The sequence below is a fragment of the Mchenga conophoros genome, linkage group LG3, assembly GCF_057382185.1.
Source record: "Mchenga conophoros isolate Kocher_MC1m ecotype Shallow Benthic linkage group LG3, M_conophoros_male_GT1.1, whole genome shotgun sequence".
In the NCBI taxonomy this organism is placed as follows: Eukaryota; Metazoa; Chordata; class Actinopteri; order Cichliformes; family Cichlidae; genus Mchenga; species Mchenga conophoros.
Window position 1 is genome coordinate 60,888,947 of NC_140528.1, and position 26,075 is coordinate 60,915,021.

The following is a 26,075-nucleotide window of genomic DNA, read 5'->3' on the forward strand; positions in this document are numbered from 1 at the left end:
GCTTTTCATCCAATTGGTTCACCCCAACGCGAAGCTTCATGAAGCTTCATTTGCTCTAGCAGGACACCTACTGGACGTAAAAATAATAGCTGGCATGAATTTGAAGAGTGTGGCATTTTGCACACAGCCTGTAAATGTCAACAACAAAAGGAGTGTGTAAAACATGTATATTGTAGTGATGGCAGTATACTGTGTATATTTATGCTGGCAGTATGGAAAATGATTATTTGCGGCAAAGTTCGAACCGCTTCATGAACCAGTCACGTGGTACAGCCGGGCAGCGAGGCTTCGGACGTCATCATTTTCAGCTCCTCCCATAAATGAAGCAAGCCTCGATACGCGCTTCGCGGAAACGCCCCCTCCATTACTCGACACACGCTCCGAAGCCTCGATACAGAACGTCCCATCACTAATGTCCACACATGTCCACAAGCACACACACAAACACCAACAGGAGACAGAGAAAGAGACAAAAGCCAGGCCATCACAAGAGAAACTTGGGGACCACGTCAGGAAACTGTTGGGTTTATCTGGCACAACCTTGTTACCATGGAACTACATGGAAGACGAGGTATTCATGTCAGAGAACAGCAGCATTTAACTTGACAGTGGCACTGCTGCACTAGAGTCTGGATTGGCTCTTTCTATACCTGTGTGGGTTCTTTCAGAGTACGTCTGCTTCCTCCAAACATATGCATGTTAGGTCAATCAGTGATTTGCAATTCCCTGGAGCTGTGAGTGATTTTCTCTTTCCTTCTCTGTTGACTCTCTGATAGACTGGTGACCTCTCCAGGTTACACCCTGCCTTGAGAGGTTCAAGCCCCTCTGTGACCGAAGAATATGGAAATTTTAATCTACAGCAAATGGATGGATGAGTAGATGACTCACACTGGGCATGTTGTATTTGCACAAAAAGAACAGGATATAGACCAGTAAGAAATGATAAAGTAATCAAAGGGCTTTTACACTATGAAAGTTATTGAAAACAAAAGTCTACGGGTCTACTTCAGTTACTGAGTGCAATAACTTATTGGGTGTTCTTTCTAAGCTGAGACAGTCAAAACGTCATTAGAATATTATTATAATTTTAAATTGATGTACTGTAATTATTAGTGTTTTTATCTATTACCTTTGAATCATCATATCTGCTGTCTAAACACTTTCACAATCCTGCTCCTTTTTTAAAGCCAAGAATGAGACAATCTTTCTATTTTTATAAAATAACCAGATGATGTATTTGTTGTAAAACTGAACAAATAAACAAACAAATAAATACTGTATCACTGAGTGTGTTTGATGAACAAGTACCCTCATCAACACCCAAGGCATCAGCAGTTGCAAGACAGTAATCTGTGTATTTGTTGGTACCTCTGAAGATCAATATCTAGGCTCCTATTTTTAACAGTAGAGTAAATCCTGTAGTCACACTGTACATATAATTATTATTTCTGTCTTTCTCTTCCCATGTATAGCTGTTCATGAACATTCCCCACTCTGAGCCATCTATGATCTGATAGCACTTAACTTACTTTAGTGTTTAGAACACAAACGTTCAAGTCAATTTGAATCAATTTTGTTTATTTAACAACAACTCACAATAATAGCCGCCTCAAAATGCTTTATTTTATAAGATAATCACCTTAAAATAAAAAGTCTGCTTTAAACAAGCACCTGGTAACAGCTGGGAGGAAGAACTAAATCTTACACTGACAGAAACTAAAATATGTGGATGATATCAGCCATGTGTGAATTAGATCTATCTGGAGCAATGAAGCGCAGAAACAAGAAAACAAGAAAAATTGTTTTTCAACAAACAAGACTGTAGATGTAACAATATTTGAGATTAAATATCTTATAGGAAACACATATTCATATAACACAATTGCAGCTCTCCAAGCAGCTTCCATAAAATAAAATTTAAAGTTGATCTTTTCCTAAAGCTGTTAAAAGAAGAAAAGCAACTTTATAGAAAAATGTCAAGTGATGCTTAATTCATGCAGGGGAAGAGAAACATGTATGCTTATCATACACATCAAATGATTTTAGAAACAATACAGGAAACATCTGTAAACATGCACTGCTCAAAAAAAATTAAAGGAATTATTTTTAATCAGTGTTTAGCATCACATCACTCAAATGTCTATCCTCGATGAAGTAGCAGAAAATGTAGTTAACACTAGGTACAGCAGGGTGAGACGATCCCTGGATGCTACAGAGGTTGTACAGGATGTCCAACTCCTCTAGGATGCCAATTCAGTGCATGCTCAAGAGTCTGTCACCCACTGTCAGACCCTATTGTGCTGTGGGTCCTGGGTTCCTCCTGGTATGATAATGACCACCATCATGTGTTGAGAGTATGCAGGCAGTTCCTGGAGGATTACGGAATTGATACCACTGACTGGTCCCCACACTCGCCTGACCAAAATCCAACTGGGACATTATGCTTCTCTCCATTTGAAGCTGCCATGCTGCAGCTCAGACTCTCCAGGAGCTCAGATGCCCTGGTCCAGATCTTGGAGGAGATCCCCAGGACACCATTGACTCATTATTCATATGCTCCAAGATTGTCAGGCATGCACACAAGCACACGTTGGCCAAACTGACAACTGAGTATCATTCTGAGTTGGTGCAATGAACATTTGACAAAATGGACAAACCTGCTGCATTATTTTGTCACTTTGATGTGTCTCTGCATTTAGCCCTCTGTAGGTTGTTGACTTTCATTTCCAAATGTTGTTTATTTTTATTTTTTTATTTGTTGTTTATTTATTGAGCAATCTAAATGTAAAACGACTCTAAAAAGCATCCTGGTCTCAAAGCCAGATCATCAGTTGGTGCTATTATGATGAAAGAAAGTTTGTTTGACTTTATTTTATTTTACAAAACAGTGCATAATCTCATTTTCTCCAATGAGCTCTTTACTTCTAATGGAATTAACTCAGTTTTGTCACTGATCCGGTTGGTTTTGCAGATCTTGTTATTAATCTGAAAGAAATGGTGCAGCACAATTCAGTCATTAAAGGTGATTTAGAACTAAATTTACTCCCTAAAAACTTAAAAACTTTAGTATTTAAGTTCATCGTTACAGCAACATGTAAGCTATTTTATTTCTGCACAGTTACCCAGAGCTGTTTGTGATTTAACTTCAGAATAAACTGTTTCATCAGCTGCTGCAGGAGCTGGTTTTCCTGCAAATAAAGAAATGATTTGTCAAATGTCATTGCAAGTGCCTCTTTGTTCAAAGTGACAACTTGATTTATTTATACGGTTTTCCTTGGTGTGTAAAACGTGTAAAACCCAAAACAAAAGAAATAAGGTACTCATTTTATTACATTACTTACCTTTGTGTCTCTTAGGTTTCGCTTTAGTGTAATAGACCCGTGCGTACAACAGGCTGTCATCTAAAAGAGGATGGACAGATGAGCAGCATTAAAAAATGAGTGGCTTTAATTTCCTTTATATTTTCTGTCAGTTAACACCTACAGTAACTCATCACAGGAACAGACTGAAGGAGATTTTCGCTCTATTGAAGACGAGATTTTATGACAACCTGTTACTGTTAAATCTCATTTCAGTGTCAGATCACTTCAAGCTTCCTCCACCCTGGTTATTAAGGTCAGTGACCCTATAATCCAATGATATCTAACTGATATCATTATAACCCTCTTAAAATGATGAAATAATGGTGTAGTCAATGAAGTCAAGAAAAAAGTTATATATTATATTACTTTACTCACCGTTGTCTTTCTTGGTTTTAGATCTATCGTGGGAGATCTGTGCATACAGCACACTGTCATCTGAGAGAGGACGGACAGATGATCAGGATAAAAGGTTAAGTGTGTTCATTTTCATTACATTTATATATCTGTCAGTCAACAACACACTGATCATAGAAACCTATTGAAGGTCTATTAAAGATGAGATGTTTCTGTCATGTTTAAAAACCTTTTCTATGAAAACCTGTCAACCCTCAAGTCAGTGTCACATCAGCTCAACCCTGCTCAGCATGACCCTTCCACTAAGCTCAAATCCAAACCTTAAGGATCACCGTTCACTTTTCCTCCATCTTTGCCATTCTATACTCCTGCACTACTCATACAATTTATGTCCTCTTAAAACAAGATAATGTGCTCTAATCAACAGACTCCTCAAATGTTTCTTCTAATCTCTTATCTGAAACAGCGCTGAAATTAATTCCACGTGATTCTTCTAGGTTAAAATATTAGAATAACAATAATAACAATGATGTTTAATACATAACTTGGCATAAGAAAAATGAAAACAAAACATAATGACATTTAAAAAACAATTATACCAAAATAAAGAAAAAAATATTAATCTCTGAAATGTAAAAACAACCAAACAAAAAAAGGATATAAGCAAAGAGTTAAAAAATGAAGACATGAGGTTGATTACTGGTTGTTGTCTCATACTGTTAGTAGTGACAGGAACACCAGCAAAAAGTGAAACTAGAAAACAATTAGTCAGGAGGAATGAGATGGATTCATAAAACAGATTCACAGTGGTTTACGTTTTGTAGGACAAACTGATCTTAAAGTTGAACTGACCCTGTGTTACACTGGAAGGACCAAGTGTCCAACCTCTTTGTTTTCTTATCTGTGTGCAGCTGATTTCTAAAACTTCAATGTTTAAACATAAATAATCACATAGTCTTCATATGTCAATGCTACTGTATCTACTTTACCATTTTGTGTGTCATCATGGTCTTTGATTGATTCATAAACACAAGCATCACCTACAAAAACAAGCCAATGTTAGGTTAAAAATTGAATTTCTTATGTATGGGTTTGATTATCTTCTAAATCAGCAAACTAGAAACAGATATATTGGACCTGGAGTTTAAAAATCGTCAGTAAATAAATTAATAAATACAACAACAACAACAACAAAACTTGTCATGGATCAGGCTGACCTTGGACAGTAGAGTTATCTTGACTGTGTTGAGCTTCATCCTTGATCATGTGGTTCATTGCAGAGCTCTGATTTGTGCTCCGAGTCCTGGTGGAACAAAAAAAACAACAAAAAAAACAAACGTAGTAAACCAATAGATTTAATAAGAAACACAGGATGTAGTTCTAGTACAGGAGAGGGGAGATTTGAACCAACCTGACAAAGAATGAATCTGTAAGAAAAGACAATTACATTTTTTATTGTAACCTGTTGTGGTGCAAAATTTTACATTGAGCGTTCAGGATACATCTGTGATTTTTATTATTTACATCATATTCAGTTTAATATCAGACGGTTAATGGTCTCACCCTTTGACTGTTTGAAGCGACACAAAAGCAGAAGAAGAAGAATCAGTAAAACTCCACAAACGAGTCCAACGATCAAAGGAGTGAGAAATGAAGAGCTTTCAGGTGCTGCTGTAATAATACCAGGCTTTAATTAGATGCATTTATACAGATTATTAACATAATTCACATGGGAACATTTTAAAATATAGTATTATTTACAATATCACTATTCCTAATAATAACTGAAAATATTCTATTTGTTTTACTATCATATTTCTCTGTGGTGACTATTTACCTGAATAGTGATTTAAAAAAAACCTTTTGAATTTCACATCACCTGTTTATCATTCCTTTATGAACAAAGGTCTTTAAACCAGCAGCATATTTTGATTCATGCAAGTGGTGATAAATTCTGTGAATAGTTTTCTAATTCAAATACATAATGTCAGCTTTACAGAGACAAAAGTATATATCGCTATTTTATCAATTTGTATTTATACTTTAAAGCTCTGTGCTAATATGTTTAAGCTCAGAAGAACATTTACGTTTGTTTGCAGACACTGTGAATTTTTCAGTAATATAATTATCATTATAATTATACAGTAGATGATGAGTGAGCATAGAAGTAGATTCACATCTTCATCTATTCTAAGTATTGTATAAAAACATAATGAATACTGACAAACTCAAGTATTCACGCTAATCTGTTGAACCCTGGTGTGCACTCTCCCCTCACAGTTGTATTCTGCATCATCGGGTTTTAAAAGCATATTTAACTTCCTGAATTCATTTTTGTTGGAAGTTTGGTCGTTTTCTATTCATACATCCACTAAAGGTGTAAATGTCAGATCATTAACTTTTCACATTTTGTGTTTCTAGAAGAAGAAAAAAACTCACCCCTGCGATCAATCCTGACTGACTGGCTGTCCTCTGTGTAGTAAACTGGGTTTCCTCTTCCTCCTCTGCACCTGTAGAGTCCTTCCTGTGAGACACTGATTTGTCCATTTGAGTGGAAAACTGCATCTTGTGTGGTCAGAGGTTCAGACGAGTTCTCATCTCTGTACCAGTAGTATTTCCATCCAGATGATGATGATGATGAGTTCACAGAGCAGGTCAGGGTCAAACTGCCCCCTGCTGGGATGTCTCTCATATCAGAAGTTATTTGGGCCTTTGGTTGATCTGCTGTTGAGTTTAAACAAAGACACAAAGAAAATATGAATATATACCCCACATGAGGGATCACACGGCCCTGATGTTGTCTCCATTGATGTTACCTCTTGTAAACCTGCTCTCCAGTTTCCAACAACACATAGGAAGGAATAAGACTAAACTGAAATGGTATGAGTAATCTTACAGATGCCTATAATGCATTTTATTCTTTTAGTGTTTATTTTTTTCTGTTTCATTATGATTCTTCTTTGGATTTATAAAATAATACTTGTGCTTATTCTGTGTGATTCCTTCTTATTACCACAACAGAAGACACAGAACTTATTTATGAGATTTCTTCTAATTTCAGACTTTCATAAAGCATTTTCATTTGTTTAGCATATTTTTTCATCATAAGTTTGCTTTGATTAGGGAATAGTCTTCTTCATACATGATCAGAAGAAACATACCAACATATCTCTGTCTCTATAAACCTCCTGTTGAACACATACACACTAATATCAAAAACTTCCACATCACTGTTTGTTCCATTAATACAACAAAATGCATTAATTTATCCACCACTGTTCTTAAATAAAGTGTTTGAAAGCATCAATTTCATGACAAAAAAAGAAAGAAGAACATTTTTCACACAGTTCACCTCAGCTGGCAAAACAAACCAGTCACTAAAAATGTTGATTGATGCAACCAAATCTCTCTCTCTCTAGGATGCCTCACCCCAGAGTAATGAAACTGAACCAGGAAAATATTGCATTACTTCTTGTAATCACAAAGAAAACTAGTAATTAAAGAAAAAACATTAATCTTACTATCTCTTAATGTTGGCTAATTTAATATCGCTAATATGCTACATCTTCAGCCCACACATTTAGTCCACTTTGTATTTCCACAGACATCACCTCAGTGTTTGTTTGTAATAATAAATTTTTCCACCTTGTCAGTTTTTTTCTGTTTTTGTTTTTCTGTCATTATTGTCCTCAGGTGATGGAGCAGCAGGTCAGCATTGGCGTCTCTATACCAGCTGAAGGTTCGTGACACAAAGTGGTGACAAACTGTCTACAATGAGGCTACTATCAGCTGCAGCTCTTTGTCTGACTAACAATGTAACATGCTTTGTAGACCATTGAATTCATCCTGTGCTGACCATTATGACATTTGTCAAATGGAGATCACACAACAAACATGACTTACTTGATGCTGACAATGTGAAGGCTTCACTCCACTCTGTTGAAGAATATGAGTCATCTCTGCGTCGACTCTTACACATGTAGTCTCCACTGCTGGACTCAGAAACTCTGAATGTCACATCATTATTGTGTGTCCACTGTGGGGGTGTCCTGGGTCGTCTCCATTCATACCACCACTCAGTGGTTTCACCTCCTTCCTGCACCTCACATGTCAGAGTGATCGTCTCACCTCTGAATATCTGAGGCCAGTTGGGTTGTTGTTTTACAACAACTTTATTGGAAACTGTTTACACATATTAACAGTTGAGATACAAACAGAAACATGAAATCAACACAGAAAACTTTACATTGTATGTTTGATAATCATGAGTGAATGTATATTTCAAACTAAATTACTGAACTCACTGGTTTTCTCAATGGTGACATCATCACTTTCATAAGTGTAGTAAACTGGGTTTCCTCTTGTTCCTCTGCAGCTGTAGATTCCTCCTTCAGATACTCTGATATCTCTGTTTTGTTGATCTCTGATTTTACCTTCATAGGTTGTTTGGGTTCGTCTGAACCACTCATATTTCCATCCATGAGAGCTCTGCACAGAGCAGGTCAGAGTCACACTGCCCCCTGCTGGTATGATTGTTGTTCCTGCTGTCAGTGTGGCCCAGGGTCTATATTCTGTTATCAAAAAGACAAAAAGAAAACACAAAGCCATTGAACAACATTTTAAAATATGCTTTCATTTGATTTAAATTCCAACTTCCAAGAAGAGATGTCTTTGCCGAGCACGCATCATTCTCAGGGACTCCTCTCATCCTGCCAATAAACTCTTCCAGCTCCTCCCCTTCAGCTGACGCTACCGGACCCTACAGACTAAAACCAGCAGGTTTATGAACAGCTTCTTCCCCACAGCTGTCACCTTACTGAACTCAGTCCCCTGCTGAACCTTTCCATCCACACCCACTTATCCCTCCTAATGACCATGATCATGACTGTCATTCATTCTCAACATTCACCATATGCTTACATTGGTTACTGCTATAGTTTAGGACACTGAACCAGTATAGTCTCTGGTATAGTGCGTACACTGTTTACTATTATAGTCTATTCAGAGCGCTACGCTTCCACTGTGAATATATTCATAGCACTCTGTAGATCTGTTTACCATATGTAGCACATCTGTATATATTTAGCAAAGCTTTATATTTGTTCATAGTACATCTGTATTTCTGCCCGTCTGTATAGCAATACAGAACATCTGTATACTATATAGATCATCTGTATATCTGTACATATGTCTGTAGGTCATCTGTATATTTGCTCTCTCTGTATATAATCTGTTCATAACTATCCCACCATTTATTTATACTACCCTTATCTGTATATAATTGCTCCCATTTTTTAGCACTTACTACTCTTGCACTCTGATCAGATGCAAACTGTATTTCCTTACCCTGTATTTATAAAGGTGTAATGACAATAAAGTTGAATGCTAATCCTAATTAAATTTATTTTTTAAATACAGTTTAAGATCATTTTAATTTTTTCTGACATAGTAAGAGAGCTACAATTTTGAGGTTAGTCGGGTAATTCAGGTTGTAGATCTCTAAATAAGCACAGTACAAATGTTTGTCCATTCTTTGGCCTGAAGAAGTCACACTGAATGTAAACTAATGAAGTTCACTGTTGAAGGAAACACACGATGGGTTCAGAGGGATCTGCCTGGTTTCACATTTAGATAACAGAAACATCGTCACCTTAAATTATATGGAGATTTGATGTTTCTTTTTTTTCATTATTTAAATTACATTTCATCCACAGTTATTCTTGTTATACATTAAAACATGCACATGTTGTAATGACAAAAAATATATTGTCTGAGTATTTTGGTTGTAGTGTGTACTGTCAACAAAGTTAGGTAAAATGCAAGGATCTTGGTTAAAGTTTAAAGTTTCAATACATTGGAAATAAAATAGTTTCAATGAAACATTTATTAAACACATATTTTTTTATAATTCAGATGAGTATTTTAACTGGAGTCATCACATTATTAATCACTGAGGACTTACCTAATACAGTTACAGAGACAGTATTACTGTTCTTTGTATAATCTGACCACTTTGAGCTGCCATAGCACTGGTATTTACCACTGCGATCTGTAGATCCCATTTCTAATGTGTAGACTTTGTATTCACTGTAGCGGACAAAGTCTCGACCATCCTTGTTGATTGCATAATACCAGTCAGTGTCTCTTCCTTCATTCATGTCACACTTGAAGGTAACAAACTCTCCAATGAAATAACTGGATGATTTGGGTTCAATAGTTAGCACAGCAGCTAGAATCCAACACAAACAGACAATCAGACAACAGACAATCTGAAACACTTATTTAATGCTCAAGGCAAGACATTGATTGATAACACTTTATTTATATTCACACAAAATGAAAATACAGTGATAAATCAATAAAAAGAAACACAAATAGGATCTGCATTAGAGTCATACAGGTTGAGAATAATCTTTATTAAATAAAAAGGAAGAAATTGAAAAAGGAAAACTGTTCAGTCACCTTGAGCGTGTCCACTGCAGAGGAGCGTACAGAGCACTACAATAAAGACAGAAACTTCAGATATTATCAAACTAAAGACACCAAAATGAAACATAAATAAAAAGCTGTTGGTAATGATGTGTCTCATTTCTTGAGGCACATGATCAATAGTCAGTTAATGACCTTCTTAAGGAACAATCCCACTAGGGTTTAAAGTCCAGTCGCTTTCTTACCAAGCTCCTTAAAACACTTGGAGATTTTCAATGTCTACTATGATCTGAGTCAGTGCACTGAAATCTAATCCAGTCTACAAACAAACATGGTGATAACAGACATGAGTGTCCTCTGATCATATGACCTGAAATGGTACAGGCCATCCTCTTTGGGCAGCCAGTGAAAGACTGGGTTCCAAAAGGGAAATGATCTCCCCAGTATTTACTTTGTATATTAGAAAAAAATCTCAAAAATTAATGCCATTGACAAATTGCAGTGGGTCACTTCTGTCAACAAGAATTTGTCTAGAAGGAGGTATTTGTTGATCAACATTGACATATTTTAACTAATTTATGTGTCTTCTACATTTAAACCTGCCTACTGGGAGTTTTTTTTTTTAATCTCCATTTATGGCTGGATGAGCTCTAATCTTCCTTTAGGAAGCAAGTTTCATTTAGTCAGGAGTAGGATTACCTGGACTAAGGAAGCAAATTTCTGTTAGTCTGCATTAAAAGGCCTATTTTTAAATCTAGCACTGGCTTTAATTACTGCCTTTATGTGTTTAATAAAATGTAACCATGATTGGTTACATTTTATATTACGATGTCAAAAGCATCAAAATATCACTGATGGAGAAACAAACCTTTCTTAGATAAACTAAACCAGCTCAACTCTGATCTGAGTCAGTGCACTAAAATCTAATCCAGTCTACAAACAACCATGTTGGTAACAAACATGAGAGTCCTCTGATCACATGACCTGCAATGGTACAAATGACTGATGCTCTGTTCTTCTTACTAAAACATGTTTATGGATCAGTATGAATCAAACAATAGAAGTCAGTGATGTACTCACAGAATAGGCCCAGCTCACAGAGCAAAGTGGCTCCCATCCTCACATCCAGCAGTGACACGTCTGAAAACTTCTACAACTTTCTGTAAAGAGAGAGAGTGAAGCAGCAGCACAGCAGATACCAAAGAGTTGTGAAGGAAACAATGACTTTTTAATACTTCTTCTCTCTGCTTCCTTCCTTTTACACAGAAATAACAACTTAACATAGTCTGACCACCACATCATGTGATACATTTATACTCTCCTGCAGAAACATATCAGGCAGATTTTTATCAGAATGGCGATAAAAAACATATATATATACTGAAACTAAACAATAATAGCTTGACTGAGTGCCCAAAATGAGATTTAACTGTGAAGTACTTTAGTTCATTTTACAGCCCAGAAACACAACGAGAAACATTGTTCAGATTCAGATTGCTAACAAGTATCTATCAGGCATTAGATATTAAAGTAACAGCGACGGATATTTTGTTGCCTTTGTCTGCTGCTTGTATGCTTGGTTTGATTATTATGAGCTTTATCACCAGTAATAATTACCCTCATAAACACTACATGTATACATCATTCAGATCGTTTTAAACTGCAGTAGATGCATAAATGAAGACAACTGATTAAACACAACCAAGACAATAAACTTTTACCATTCCCTTCCTGTCACAGATGTAGTCATTGAGTTTTCTGCTGCTCCTTTACAAGGAGATGACGATACACTAAATATTGATGCACAAAATCATTACATTGCTTCAAATATACATTAAATAGATTTGAGGTGAGCCCCCATACCAGCTGATAAACAGAGATGTCATACTTACTGACAGCAAATGTTCACAGCAGATGTTGGTAATCCACACACTTTCCCACACAGCAGTGAAATCAAGAACTGACAGTAATTTTATTTTTATTTCATTGAACTAATGCAGACTCCTTTAACATATCTTTCCACTGTGGTGACATCTTAGATTAGTCATAAATTTACTCACAGAAAGTAAGCGTGCACTAGTTAAAATAGAAATGTGTCCTTAACCAGAAGTGACCGTGAGACCAGATGAAGTCCTGCCCCCTTTCTCAGCTCCTCTCTGTTTTCTTACAAGTAGTTGTAACTGCTGTATTAATAAATAACGACAGTGCCTTTTAGCTTCACTTAGTAACTAAAAAGCACACTTACACACTTAGTTACTCATTTCCATGGCTAAATTTTTAGATAGCAGAGCACAGCTGCAAACAAAGCAGCTGTTTATATACTTGAATGTGTTTTACAGAATTAACGCTGTAAGTCAAATAAAGGAAGCAATAAGAGGAAGCAAGCAGTTCAGCAAGGCAGAGTTAGCATGGCAATCTGATAACGTACAGTTATTGGTGAAACACAATTGTGCTTCCTGCACCCTTTACTTCATAAGATGGTGGACTCGAGCTCGTATTGAGGCGATTTGCTGCTGAGTGTGAAGAGGAGGGAATGAGAATCAGCACCTCCAACTCTGAGCCGTGATTGACACTGGATAATTGTTGAAGTCATAACTGTGGTTTAGGGATGAGTTCTGGCCCAAAGCACAGGATTTTAAGGATCTTGTGGCAAGAGCGGAGTGGGAGATTGGCAGGTGGATTGGATGATACTGTGTGACATATGCAGTGATATGGATGCAGGACCAGTGTGGTGTAGTGAAGTGAGAGCTGAGTGTGAAAGTGAAGCTGTCTGTTGGCAGGTTGATTTATCTTCCTACCATTGTGTGGTCACAAGCTCTGGGTAGTGACGGAGAGAATGAGACGGAAGACATTAGCTTCTAAAGGTGCAGTTAGAGAACATATCTTGAAGCAAATCATAAATCATAATGTTATTTATATATTTATATGTATATATGTAGTATGTAGCTGGAGCTATAATATACTATGTAATAGTGTGTGAGTCACAGTGAACTTTCACAAAACTGCATTGCATAGATTTTATTTTTTATTATTTAAATTGAATTTTTGTAATAATAAGGTTCCACATGTCAATGTTGTCGGGGGCATTAGTCAGTGGGACACCGCTAGCAAACATGTTGCATATGTGGAGGTTCCCAGACAGAGTTGCATGATCTCCACACTGGTAAGGCACATTCGCTGTAGGTCCTCTCCCTGTACTAACTTATAAGTTTAAGTTTGGTGTTGCTTTACTAAGTGTTAGTTCTTAGAGCTAAATGTCCCCAAAGTGCTTTTGATTACTTTTAAAGGGAAAAATAGTAATTGAATCTGACTTTTATCCATTATAACACCTATTTATGTGTTTTTCACCTGTGCTAAACAGGGATGAAGAGAGGCCTGCTGCTGTGTGTTTCCCTGATTGTGTTGCTGCATTTTGTCTTTTAGAGTTTGTAGAGATTTTGTTTTATGTGTATAATGAGTTTGTCATCTAAAGCTGCACGTTAAATAGTATTTTCAGCCATGTTGGGAAAATTTACTCTTGTATCTATAGGTTTTTTGTAATTGATCCATCTTAGCGGGGATTTAAATATTATAACTGATTATCAGTAGTTTGTTTTTGAGTATACTTCCTCATCGTATCAGAGGTGGGTCGAATATCCAAAAATTGTACTCAAGTAAGAGTAGCATTACTTTAAAATATTATTACTCAAGTAAAAGTGAAAAGTAGTTGTCAAAAAAGTTACTCAAGTAAGAGTAAAAAAGTACTTGGCGAAAAGACTACTCAAGTAGCGAGTAACTGTTTGAAATGTCCGATTTATTTTATAAATAAATGCTATCAGACAAACAGAAATAAATAAATATACAAATTTGACCATTTTCAAAAGGAATATATGTAAAAAGATCAACAAAATAAGGCACAACAATTCTAATGTCCAGATTTCAGTTTTTCACAACATAAAGCTTTTTTCACCAATACCTACAGTAAATAATATAAATATATAAACAGTGCAAACAATTTCCAGTGACAAGATATGCTGTAAACTTTATATTCATTTTTGCTCCAAAGGGCACAGCAGCCTCAGAGAAAACAGAACGAGGCATCTTCAACATAAATACATACATGCCTTCATACAAGGCAGCTTAGAATTTTATCTGGATATGTGGGTTAACTCTGCAAAGAATTTTCCTCACATCAGCAGAGGTCAGACAGAGAACCTGGTCGTTATGATGGGGGTTGAACTTCCTCACCAGCACATCATTCTGGGGATCAAACCATGCGCTGCGTGTCACCGCTGTCCTGGAAGTGGCTGCGGATTTTTCTGCCATGCGCGCGCTTCGCTGCTTTGATGGTTTGAGACAGTTTGGCCCTTGCTGTTCCCAGGGCCCCCTTGTCACCTGCTCTGAAGGCAGAGTCTTGAATCCTTAGCAGGTCACGCACTTCTGCAGTCATCCACGCTTTCTGGTTGGTCTGTATTACAATGTCCCTGGAGTAAGTGACATCATCGATGCACTTCCTGATGTAGCTAGTCACAGATGATGTGTACTCCTCCAAGTTGGTCCAGTCGCCATTTGTTGTAGCCTCCCTGAACATGTTCCAGTCAGTGTGCTCAAAACAGTCCTGGAGAGCAGAGAGAGCTCAAGTAGGCCAAGTTCCCACCTGTCTCAGAACCAGTTTGGAGTGTCTGATGAGTGGTCTGTATGCCGGAATTAGCATAATAGACCAGTGGTCTGAGTGTCTGAGGTGGCGGCGGGGCTTCGCTCTCTGCACACTGGGAATGTTTGTGTAAACAAAATCCAGCATGTTTTGCCCCCCGTGGCAAAGTCAACGTGTTGATGGAATTTTGGGAGGACTGACTTGAGATTTTGCGTGATTGAAATCTCCGGCGATAATAAACAGTCCATCGGAGTGTGAGTTCGGGAGCTCACTGATCAGCTCGCAGAGCGCCTCCTTAGTATTAGCGCTGGGTGGGATGTACACTGCTGTAATGAGCACAACAGTGGCGAGTTGGCGCACAGTTGGCGAGCCAGCAGCCAGGAGTTATTGTGAAACTGCATGAGACTCATCTTATTAAGTATTACAACGATAAGAAACAATCAAAACCTAGTTTGACAAAATGGACGTAGTACTTAAAGAGGCAATTAAAATCCCTAACGCAGTAATCATAAAAGGGCTTACTAACAGCGACCTCGATGACGAAGTAGCTATTTACCTGGGGAAACACGGTTCAGTTAACCGCCACATCCGTATAGATGATCCGCATTCTGAATTTCACAGGCAGATGATAGCTGAATTCAATCATGCCAGCACAATGGATACTTTGAATCCCCTTTTGCCGCAGACTATCCAAAGGTTTGCTCAGCCTGAAGTCACGTTTGAGATTAGGAGTTTAACTGTGGTGTATGCAGCAAATGCAAGGAATGTCACCAGAGCATACATGAGACAACTGTCTGAAATGGCCAATCTTAGTGGCCACTCGCTAGAAAACATGCTCAAAGAGGGGCTAGCTAACTTAAACGCGCCCCCTCTATCCTCTCAGCCTACAGTTTCTCCCCCTGTTGACAGAGGCATGCACAGGGTGATCATTCCCCCAGTCAACCTGCTGCCGATTTCTCACAGTCTACGGATTCGATTCCAATCTTAAATCAAAACCTGATCGATCTTGACTCACCGACCCAGTTCCATCCCACACTTGAGCTTAACCCGCCCAATGTCTGGCGGGTGGTAGTTGAACATGTGGTGCGCAGTAGTGAAGTTTCTTCACACTCGCCCATGCCGAGTAGGATTAGAGCTTTCTCTGGGCGCATTCCCCGCCCTAACAGTGAAGCTGATTGCGACGCCTGGCGCACAAGTGTTGAAGTCCTCATGAGTGATCCAGTCGTTTCTGACTTGAACTGCACACAGAGGATACTTGACAGTCTCCTGTCGCCTGCCACAGACGTCACTAAGCATTTAGGTCCAAATGCTAGACCCTCTGAGTACCTGAGAGTACTCGATTCTGCGTTTGGAGCCGTCGAACATGGCGATGAGCTCTATGCGCGATTCATGAACACACTACAGAATGAAGGAGAAAGACCATCAGCCTATTTGCAAAGGTTACATGTCTGTTTGACCAAAGCAATGCGACGAGGAGGTGTCAATATGTCAAATTTTGACAAGCAATTGTTAAAGCAATTTATTCGTGGCTGTTGGGAGGACAGTCTCATCAGTGACCTCCAGCTAGGACAAAGAAAAGAGAGCCCACCTTCGTTCTCTGAGCTACTCTTGCTTCTACGCACGGAAGAGGACAAGCAAGCCTCAAAAGTCCGTCGTATGAGACAACATCTTGGTCAGAGCAAACCTGGCCCTAGCAATCCAAAGCACCGGGCCATGTCAAATGTACAAACAGCAAGTAGCTGTGAGTCCGACCTCGATGTGTTAAAGAAACAAATTGCTGATTTGAGTGCACAACTTAACAGTTGGAAAATAGAAAGCCAAAAGCAAAATCAGCCCAAGCACTCAAAGTCAAAGTGCCACACAGTTAATGCCAAAGTTGAAGTTTACCCCACGAAAAGGAAGGCTTCGACCACACAGAACTTTGCAAAAGCCAATGCAAAGCCGCGTCCTTGGTACTGCTTTCACTGTGGTGAGGACGGTCATATTGCCTCATCATGTGAAAACGAACTAAATCCATCCTTAGTGGCCACGAAGAGAAAACAGCTGAGAGAAAGGCAATCTAGTTGGGAAGCATCAACTAGGGCCAGTGATGAGCCGCCTTTAAACTAATCCCAGCCTCCAGTGTGGGACAAGTGGGGGCTGCCGGAGACAATTCTCGTCCCAAGCCACAATGTGCTTTTTCAAAGGAAGTTCAGTCAAAAGCGCCATCTATACACCTTCCAAAGGGTTTGGTCGGAACCAAAACTTCTGCTACTGTCAACATCGCTGGCAGAGAAATGAACTGTCTTCTTGATACAGGGTCACAAGTGACAACCGTGCCTCAGAGTTTTTATGAGAAGCATCTCTCAGACTTGCCTATAAACCCGTTGGGCGATCTCCTGGACGTAGAGTGTGCAAACGGCCAATCCGTCCCTTATCTAGGTTATGTAGAACTCTCAATCACCTTTCCCAAGAACTTTGTGGGTTCGGATATTAGTGTTAATACCCTAGCATTAGTTATCCCCCCTCTGCGAGCCGAGGCGCGAGAACAGATCTTGATAGGTACAAATACCTTAGATGCCCTTTATGCGGACTTCCATGAGTCCAGTGCGAACTTTCAGCCCGTCCCCCATGGTTTCAGAGCGCTCCTCAAAATCCTTGGAGTACGTCGAAAATCCGCTAGCAATTGCAGCCTTGGGTGTGCAAAGTTAACGGGTAAAAAGCAAGCCGTGGTGGCGGCAGGGCAGACGGCAGTTTTAGAAGCTTCGGTGTATATTCCCAACTCCATTAATGAGAAATGTGCAGTTGTCGAATCGTCATCAGATTTTCCCTTGCCCAGTGGTTTGCTTGTGTTAACTGGTCTTGTCAACCTGCCAGCCAAGCAGCCTTGTAAACTGCCGGTTGTAGTGAAAAATGAAACCGACCACGACATTGTTGTCCCGTCAGGCCGTGTGCTAGCCGACATTAATGCCGTGACCAGAGTCATATGTAAAGAACAGACAGAGAAGATGTCAAACTCTTCAGACCACTCAGGAAATTCTTTTCAACCTGAAGAAATCAGTTTCGACTTTGGAAATGACTTACCTGATGAATGGAGAAATCGTGTCACAAAGTTGCTAAATTCAATGCCTGAAGTATTTTCGCAGCATGCATTGGATTTTGGACACACAGAGAAGGTGCAACATCACATCAAGCTTAGTGATGAAACCCCATTCAAGTCCAGACCCCGACCAATACATCCACACGATGTGGAGGCCATGAGGAAGCACCTGCAGGAACTGCTCAACGCGGGAGTGATACGGGAATCTGAATCACCATTCGCTTCCCCAATCGTAGTAGTCAAAAAGAAAGATGGTTCAGTTCGCTTGTGCATTGACTACCGGAGGTTAAACCTCCAAACCATCAAAGCCGCATATGCACTCCCGAATCTGGAAGAAGCTTTTTCCGCTCTAGCAGGGTCAAAATGGTTCTCGGTCCTGGATCTCAAGTCGGGATATTATCAGATTGAAATGTCAGAGTCAGACAAACAGAAAACAGCCTTCGTGTGTCCCTTAGGATTTTGGGAATTCAATAGGATGCCCCAAGGGATCACCAATGCACCCTCCACTTTTCAAAGGCTCATGGAGCGGTGTATTGGTCCGATGAATCTCAAGGAAGTCCTTGTCTTTATTGATGATCTCATCATCTTTTCATCATCTCTTGAAGAACACGAGCAATGCCTGAAGAAGGTCCTGTTGCGGTTGAAAGAGTTTGGGTTAAAATTAGCACCCGAGAAGTGTAAATTTTTCCAAACCTCTGTTAAGTATCTCGGCCACGTGGTGTCAGAGCGTGGAGTCGAGACTGATGCAGAGAAGATCAAAGCCCTCATGAGTTGGCCCGTTCCCACCAACCTTAAAGAGTTAAGGTCATTTTTGGGCTTTGCTGGGTACTACCAGTGATTCATCCAGGGATTTTCTAATATTGTAAGGCCGTTGAATGAGTTAACCGCTGGTTACCCACCATTGAGAAAAGGAAAGAAAAGACCCACGAAGCAACAAAGCTCCATGTACCATAGCCCGAAAGAGCTATTTGGTGACAGGTGGACTCAAAAGTGTCAAGAGGCTTTTGAACAAGTCATTGGTAGGCTAACCTCAGCCCCAGTGTTGGGTTTTGCCGACCCCAGACTCCCATATATCCTCCACACGGATGCTAGTACCATTGGCCTTGGTGCCGTTCTGTACCAACTCCAGGATGGACAGTTGAGGGCCATAGCCTTTGCTAGCAGAGGACTTTCAAGAAGTGAGATGAGATATCCAGCCCACAAGCTGGAGTTCTTGGCTCTTAAGTGGGCTGTCATCGAAAAGTTCTCCGACTACCTGTATGGTACGGAATTCACAGTAGTGACGGACAGTAATCCGTTAACGTACATCCTAACATCAGCGAAGCTGGATGCAACGAGTTACCGTTGGCTCTCAGCCTTGTCTACTTTTTCATTCCAACTCCAGTACAGGGCTGGTAAACAAAACGTAGACGCGGATGCACTGTCTCGTCGTCCCCATGGTAGCCCAGGTGATGATCCTGTCTCACAGAAGGAAAGTGAAAGGATCCGGCAATTCGCCCTCACTCACCTCAGTGGCGATGACAAAGAAATGGTTTCTAGGGAGGTTGTACAGGCCATCTGCGAAAGGCATTCAGTTAATTCAGCAGGCCTGGATTCAGAGTCATTCACTTGCCCAGGTTTGGCTTTAGTTGAGTCCTTAGCCTTACATGCTACAGCTGTCCCTGATAGCTTTGCAGAAGAGCTGTTGAATGGTTCTCCTCTTCCTCCGCCTATGGCAGAGGATGAGCTCAGACAGAAACAGAGGCTAGACCCAGCTCTCGATGCTATAGTCACTCTGTTAGAAACTGGTCAGACCCCACCTCCCAGTCTTAGAGCAGAACTACCTGAGCTTCCCTTGTTACTGCATGAGCTCAGTCGTCTTGAACTGCAGAATGGAGTTCTTTACCGAAAGAGGCAAACCAGTCCAGACATCTCCTTTCAACTCGTGTTACCCGAGGAGTTGAGGCCAGTAGTCTTCCAACACCTCCACAGTAACATGGGCCACCTAGGAACTGACCGCACTATTGACCTGGTCAGAACTCTGTTTTACTGGCCAAAAATGAAGACGTCAGTTGAAAAAATGATCAACACGTGTGAACGGTGTGTTCGCCGGAAGTGTAGGCCAGAGAGGGCAGCTCCCCTCATGAACATCAAGACAAGCAGGCCCCTTGAACTGGTCTGTATAGATTATCTATCTATTGAGCCAGATCAGTCTAACACTAAGGATGTATTAGTTATGACTGATCACTTCACTAAGTTCGCAGTAGCTGTCCCTACACCAAACCAATGAGCGCGCACTGTTGCAAAGGCCCTCTGGGAGAACTTCATTGTTCATTATGGTGTCCCAGAGAGACTTTTAAGTGATCAAGGCCCCGATTTCGAATTGAAGACAATAAAAGAACTCTGCGCAATTATTGGCATGAAAAAGATACACACAACGCCGTACCACCCCAGAGCCAATCCAGTTGAGAGGTTCAACAGAACACTTCTCCAAATGCTTGGCACCTTGAATGACAATGAGAAGTTGCATTGGAAAGAGTATGTAAAACCTCTAGTAAATGCATATAATTGTACCAAGAATGATGTGACGGGCTATTTGCTTATGTGCTGATGTTTGGGAGACAACCAAGGCCATTGATCTAGTATTTGGGTTGCCTGTGAATGCCCAGAAGAAGTCGCACTCCCAGTACATCAGTGATCTAAAACATAGGTTGGAGGAGAGTTTTAAGATCGCAACCTCAAACGCACAAAAGAATGCTGAGCGCAATAAAACCCGCTTTGACAAGCAAGTGGTTGACTCAACTCTGAACGTGGGTGACAGGGTTCTCGTGCGTAATGTTAAACTGAGGGGAAAGCATAAGTTGGCAGACAGATGGGAAGATGATGTGTACGTAGTTCTGAAAAGAGCAGGCGAACTACCAGTCTATACGGTTGAACCGGAAGCGAAAGAAAGACCAGTCCGAACATTGCACAGAGACCTGCTCCTTCCTTGTAGCTTCATACCGGTCACGGAGTCAACTGAAAGCAGTCCCAAAAAGCCCCAAGCTCGGCGGAACAGAAGGCAAACTGTTGTTCAGGAAGACGACGACGACCTCGACTCCGAGTATTTACCAGTACCTACCTGGATACCAATCTCCATTACCAGCTCTGTCAAGCCAACTCTCGTTGTGCCCCACACTGAAAGTGTGCAAAGACAGTTTCCAGCTTATGATGAAGCCAAACGTGACAATCCCACCGAATGTGACAATCCCACCGAATGTGACAATCCCATCGGACGTGACAGACAATCAGAGGAAATTGAGGAAACGGAAGTTGTGAACTTACCTGAAACTGCAACTGAAAACTTACCCGAACATGTGGACTTACCTGAGCCTAGCTTGCTGGAGACCAACATTCAAGTTGAAGATCCTGTGGAGAGAACCCAGCAACCTAGCAAGCAAGTCCTGCCCAATGTGGATGAGACGATGCTAGAGCGTCCTAATGACCAAGAAGGAGTCATAACTGAGCAGCCTAGTTCGCTTGGTTCACAGAACAGCTCTCAGGAAGAACATGACGTTCTTCGTCGATCTCAAAGGTCATGTCAAGCACCAGAAAGGTTGCAGTATTCTACCTTAGGTAACCCCTTACCTAAGGTATTTTACTGTTGTTAATGCAGTATTTAATAGCCTAAACGAAGCCATTTCAAGCTTTATGCAGTCTAGCCATTTAGATGCACAGGGACGTGCATACCATCACGTGGGGAGGGTGTAACCCACATTTGAGTATGGCTTAGATAAAATATGCCAGAATGAGAAAAGAATCATTAATCTAAGCAGCACACTTCATTTATAATGAATAAACTATAGGTGCAGCAGTTAAGGAGTTAACTGTTCTGGTTTAGACACGTGTTACTCTAGGCCAATGAGCTGCTGAAACATGGTACAGGCTCCGCCTGCCGCCCCTGCCTAGGAGGACACAGATTTTTCTCTTCTCTCTTTTTCGCTCGCGAACCTTCCATGAGCAAGCTAGTAAGGAAACGAGACACGGCGAATTATTGAGACAAGGTATGAAAAAGAGTAATATAGGCGGAGAGTTAGCACTCACCGTTTACTAAAACTATTTTATTGTTTGTATATTGCTAAGACGAGTAATTAGCTGGTTCTTTTTACATTGCTTAGTCGAGAAAGGTCGGGAGTTAGAGACGACGCCATTTCATCGGTCGTGCGCCATCTCGCGCTGCTCCGTCTTTCTAATTCTGAGATCGGTGAGCAAAGTATTTTACTTGTTCATTATTTATCTGTGTTTCATGAATGCCTTGCAAGTAAAATGTTCCAGTGTTTAATGATAATTGTTTAGGAATGTTCTGTAGGAAACTGTTCAATTTACTGAAACCCAGTAGTTGAAGCGAATGTGTGAATTGTGATTTTATGAGGAACTTAATATGTCCCATGACACTGTCCTTGACAGGTCAGGTTTTTTTTGTTGTTTGGTTTTGTTTTTTGTTTCTTTGGTTTGTATCTTCCTGGTGCATTCCAACGGATCCTGAAATTGATAGCGAGCCAACCCCGTTGAAGGACCAATTGACTTTGTTCTGTCCTGCACATCAGAGTGTGGTAGGCCAGATGTAACAAAACAGAAACACACCACGCCATTTTGTACTAGTAGTCCCCCTTCTTCACATACATCCCTCTGGACTTGCGGGTGGGTTGTTATAAGGACTTGGGTTCACGGACTCTGTACATTCCATAAATGTGAACAAAAGTGAGTGTGAGCGGTTGGAAATAACCCTCCAGCTGATTAACTGTTGCTAATTGTAACGAAATCTGTGAAAATGCAAGTAAGTGTTAACATTTATATGCTGATGATTGAAATTGTGGTTCATTGTTGGATGTGAACTGTACTTCTAGAAAGGGTGCACCCAGGTAAGATTTCTTTCTCATCGAGTGATTACTGTGATTTTGCCAAAAGGTATCATTAAGAGAGTACTGGTACCGAAAGGGAATAATTTCATTTGTAAATGTTTTGAATGTTTATCATAATGTTCTGTTGTTTCTAAATGAAAAGAAAAATACAACTCCGGTAACTTTTCAAAACTCGCGGTTGTCTGAGTCTCATTCAGTTCGCCTCTCCTGTACGTAGCCGAACCTACTGGTCCAAATCATTGAGCTCTTTGGTGTCAAATTTGGGTGACATGCCTTTTTTGATCTGGGAGTATTCGAAACACGCACATTAGTGTTACCTATGCCATTGGTAAACCCGAACACCGATTATTCTCGTTGTGGTGTCCATGTGGCTCAGAGGTCACGATAAAAAGGCGATAGAAAAAACACAAAAACAGCACTGTTTGGTCCAGAGTGGTCGCTGCGTGCTGTTGCCGTACCGCCATCTCATCTACTTGTAATAATAATATTTGTAAACTTGTAATAATTCTACTTGTTCCCACTGTGTTCCCCACCTGTTTCTACTCGCCTCATATCCTCTTGTAGTTATTGTCTCAGTCTTCCGTCGCTTTTTCAGTTTTCTGCCTCTGTTGTGTATTTGCTCTTGTTACCCAGATACTTAGCTGTGTGTATTCTAGTGTTCCCTGGATCATTACAACACTTGTGTGTTCATAAGTCAGTTTTCTTAGTATTGATTCCTTTTGGACTTTTTAAACCTGACAGCAATAAAAACGTGTCCTATTTTGATTTTGTCTACAGATGAAGCTCTGTACAGTTTGTAATCTGTCCACTTAAACATGTTTTGTCTGTGGATATAGTTTCATTATTCCTCATCCTGAACAGAACTCATAGACTGGGCAGCATCGTTCCTCTTTTTAGTAGTCCTGTCAGCAATTTTTCTTTTCGTTTATAAAAATAGAACTTCCAAGCAAATTGTTTCTGTGGGGTACTGTGTGTTTCCCCGTCCTTCACTCGTGTATGTTCATTTGAAGAGGAAAAACCTTCCACGGGACTCCGATATGAAAATATACAAACAGAAATATAATTCAGAGCATGTAAATTGTCTTACAGGCGTAATGAGGTTTAAGTTACCCTCAACAACAAACAAACTACGGTAGAAAAACCGTGTGGCTCTGCAGCGTCTTGCCTCTGCTATGTCCCCACCCCCTCAGCACCGTGTGCACTTAGTTGCATAAATCCATGATGCATAGATTTAAAGTATAAACCTAGCCTTTAAAGTGAACATATTCAAAGTTTTACTTTACCAAGCCAAAACACAATAAAATAATTTTAGTTTCACTATAAACATGAATTTACTTATTAAATTACTAATTACCCAAAATAAGTTTAACAGCAAATATAAATTGAACTATAGTAACCTGGCTCCCACACTGTGTGTCCTGCTGTGTAGACTTGCCTTTCTTAAGTTTAACATAGTTTCCTTGTGTTTCTCTTCACTTATTACAGCAGTTCTGGTGAAATCACACTTCTTAGGCTGACTAAGGCTGCACAGAAAACGTGACATAGCAGGAGATCAGGGACTATCATGGTGCTGCGTCTTTAGACCCAGCTTTAAGTTACAGACCAAGATTCATATTCTTCAGTATCCTGAGTAATTGGGCCTAATTTTTGCTTCATACATTTATGATACCATATAATGTTTTTGTCTTTACACCATCAGGCTATAGTTTAGTTGTTGGTCATAGGTACACACCGGCTCACTCCTTGGCGGCCGCTTGTCGGGGCCTGGAGCCTGGGGCTCACTCGGGCCTCTCGGCCTGGGGCTCGGTCACTCAGGCGCAGCTGGCTGCCGGCGGAGCTCACGGGCGCGTCACTGCAACTCCCCCTGGCTTCTGCTCCGCGGCTGCTGAGTGAGCCCTCATCTGGGACTCTCCTCAGCTCTTTCCGGGACAGTGGCACAGCTGCCCCTCTGTTGGTCTTCCTTGGTCTCTTGTGTTCTGGGGGCCTCTGGATGTCTGGAGTTTTGATCTCCTCCACACCTGCTTCACGCCCTGGAGGACGGGGCTGTGGCCCCCCCACACCCTCTAGCAGATTATTACATGAAGGAACCTTTTAAAAAACAAAAAACAAGCGCGTCCATGCTCACAGGTGTACACACGGGTGATCACACCCACAAACTACACCCTTTTTGGCTCCTACCTCAAAGCACACTGTGTTCTGTTGATCTTATGTGCTGCACAATAATGTTTAACATTTAGTATTTACTGTCATATTCCCATATATCATTGTGATGTTGTTTATTCTATTACTCTTGTTCTCTTCTGCTTGCTTTCTTTTTTCTTTCTCAGCAGGTGATCCAGGTGATTGATATATGCATTTTTTTTTCTCTGCCCGTTCTGTTGGTTTTTGTCTTTTGCCCTTCTCCCCCGTCCCTCTTCTCAGCTGTTTCTCTTCCCCTCTTTCTTTCTCCCCTTCTTTCCCCCAGTCAAGTCTGTCCCGTATTCAGTAAGTGAAAATAAAATAAACAATAAAAGTTAAATCAAATGGACCATTACGGCAAGGCTGGGATGGTCAGTTTGGTAAAGTAAATCCGTTGGGCATCTTTCTTTGCCTTTAGACAACAATTCTGATGGCAAAAGAGCCAAACGGGACAGGCCAAAAAGAAAAAAAATAAAAATAAAAAATAAGTTACAGACCAAGATTCATATTCTTCAGTATCCTGAGTAATTGGGCCTAATTTTTGCTTCATACATTTATGATACCACATTATTTTTTTGTGTTTACACCATCAGGCGATAGGTTAGTTCTTGGTCATAGTTTGTTTATGTTCTGCTTCAGTTTAATCTTTCTTCTGTGTCATGGATTCAGCCAGACGCCTCCAGAAAGACCCTTTATATTGGTTCTGATTAGCAATAAGCATGATTAACTATCACCAACCTACTTAACACTCACACTAGGGCTGCTCGATTATGGCAAAAATGATAATCACGATTATTTTCACTGAAATTGAGATCTCGATTATTTGACGATATTTATTTAACCCTTTAAGACCAACTATAGAAGCAAGTCCACCAGAGCTTATATTTTTTTTTTACATGTTGTAGTGCCATTGGGAGCATTTCAAGTTGCTATACGTCAATACAACTGTTATTGCCCATATTTTAATAATATGTATGCATTAAGTCCATAGTAACTACATTAATTGCAAAAAAAGTGCAATAAACTACAAAAAAATTGAAAATCATTTTTGTTTTTGTTACATATATTTCTACTTGGAGAAATTTAAGAGGTTTATCCCTCAAAACTTTAAATGCAAAAAATAGTTTACAACAACAGGAAATTTATTTTGAGTGTCTTCA

General features: G+C 40.1%; 1 protein-coding gene across 1 annotated transcript in view; it reads right to left on the bottom strand.

Annotated features, from left to right (window-relative positions):
- Window positions 1-1,567: 1,567 nt before the first annotated feature.
- LOC146579863 (Fc receptor-like protein 5) overlaps window positions 1,568-26,075 on the bottom strand; it is a 34,418-nt gene continuing 9,910 nt past the window's right edge. The window contains exons 5-14 of the mRNA XM_085265764.1: window positions 8,021-8,280; window positions 7,620-7,898; window positions 6,156-6,440; window positions 5,280-5,387; window positions 5,128-5,143; window positions 4,934-5,019; window positions 4,706-4,756; window positions 3,738-3,797; window positions 3,342-3,401; window positions 1,568-3,188 (exon numbers count right to left, since the gene is read on the bottom strand). Of these exons, the coding sequence (XP_085121890.1) occupies window positions 3,100-3,188; window positions 3,342-3,401; window positions 3,738-3,797; window positions 4,706-4,756; window positions 4,934-5,019; window positions 5,128-5,143; window positions 5,280-5,387; window positions 6,156-6,440; window positions 7,620-7,898; window positions 8,021-8,280 (1,294 nt within the window). The 3' untranslated portion in view covers window positions 1,568-3,099. The remainder of the gene's footprint in view (window positions 3,189-3,341; window positions 3,402-3,737; window positions 3,798-4,705; window positions 4,757-4,933; window positions 5,020-5,127; window positions 5,144-5,279; window positions 5,388-6,155; window positions 6,441-7,619; window positions 7,899-8,020; window positions 8,281-26,075) is intronic.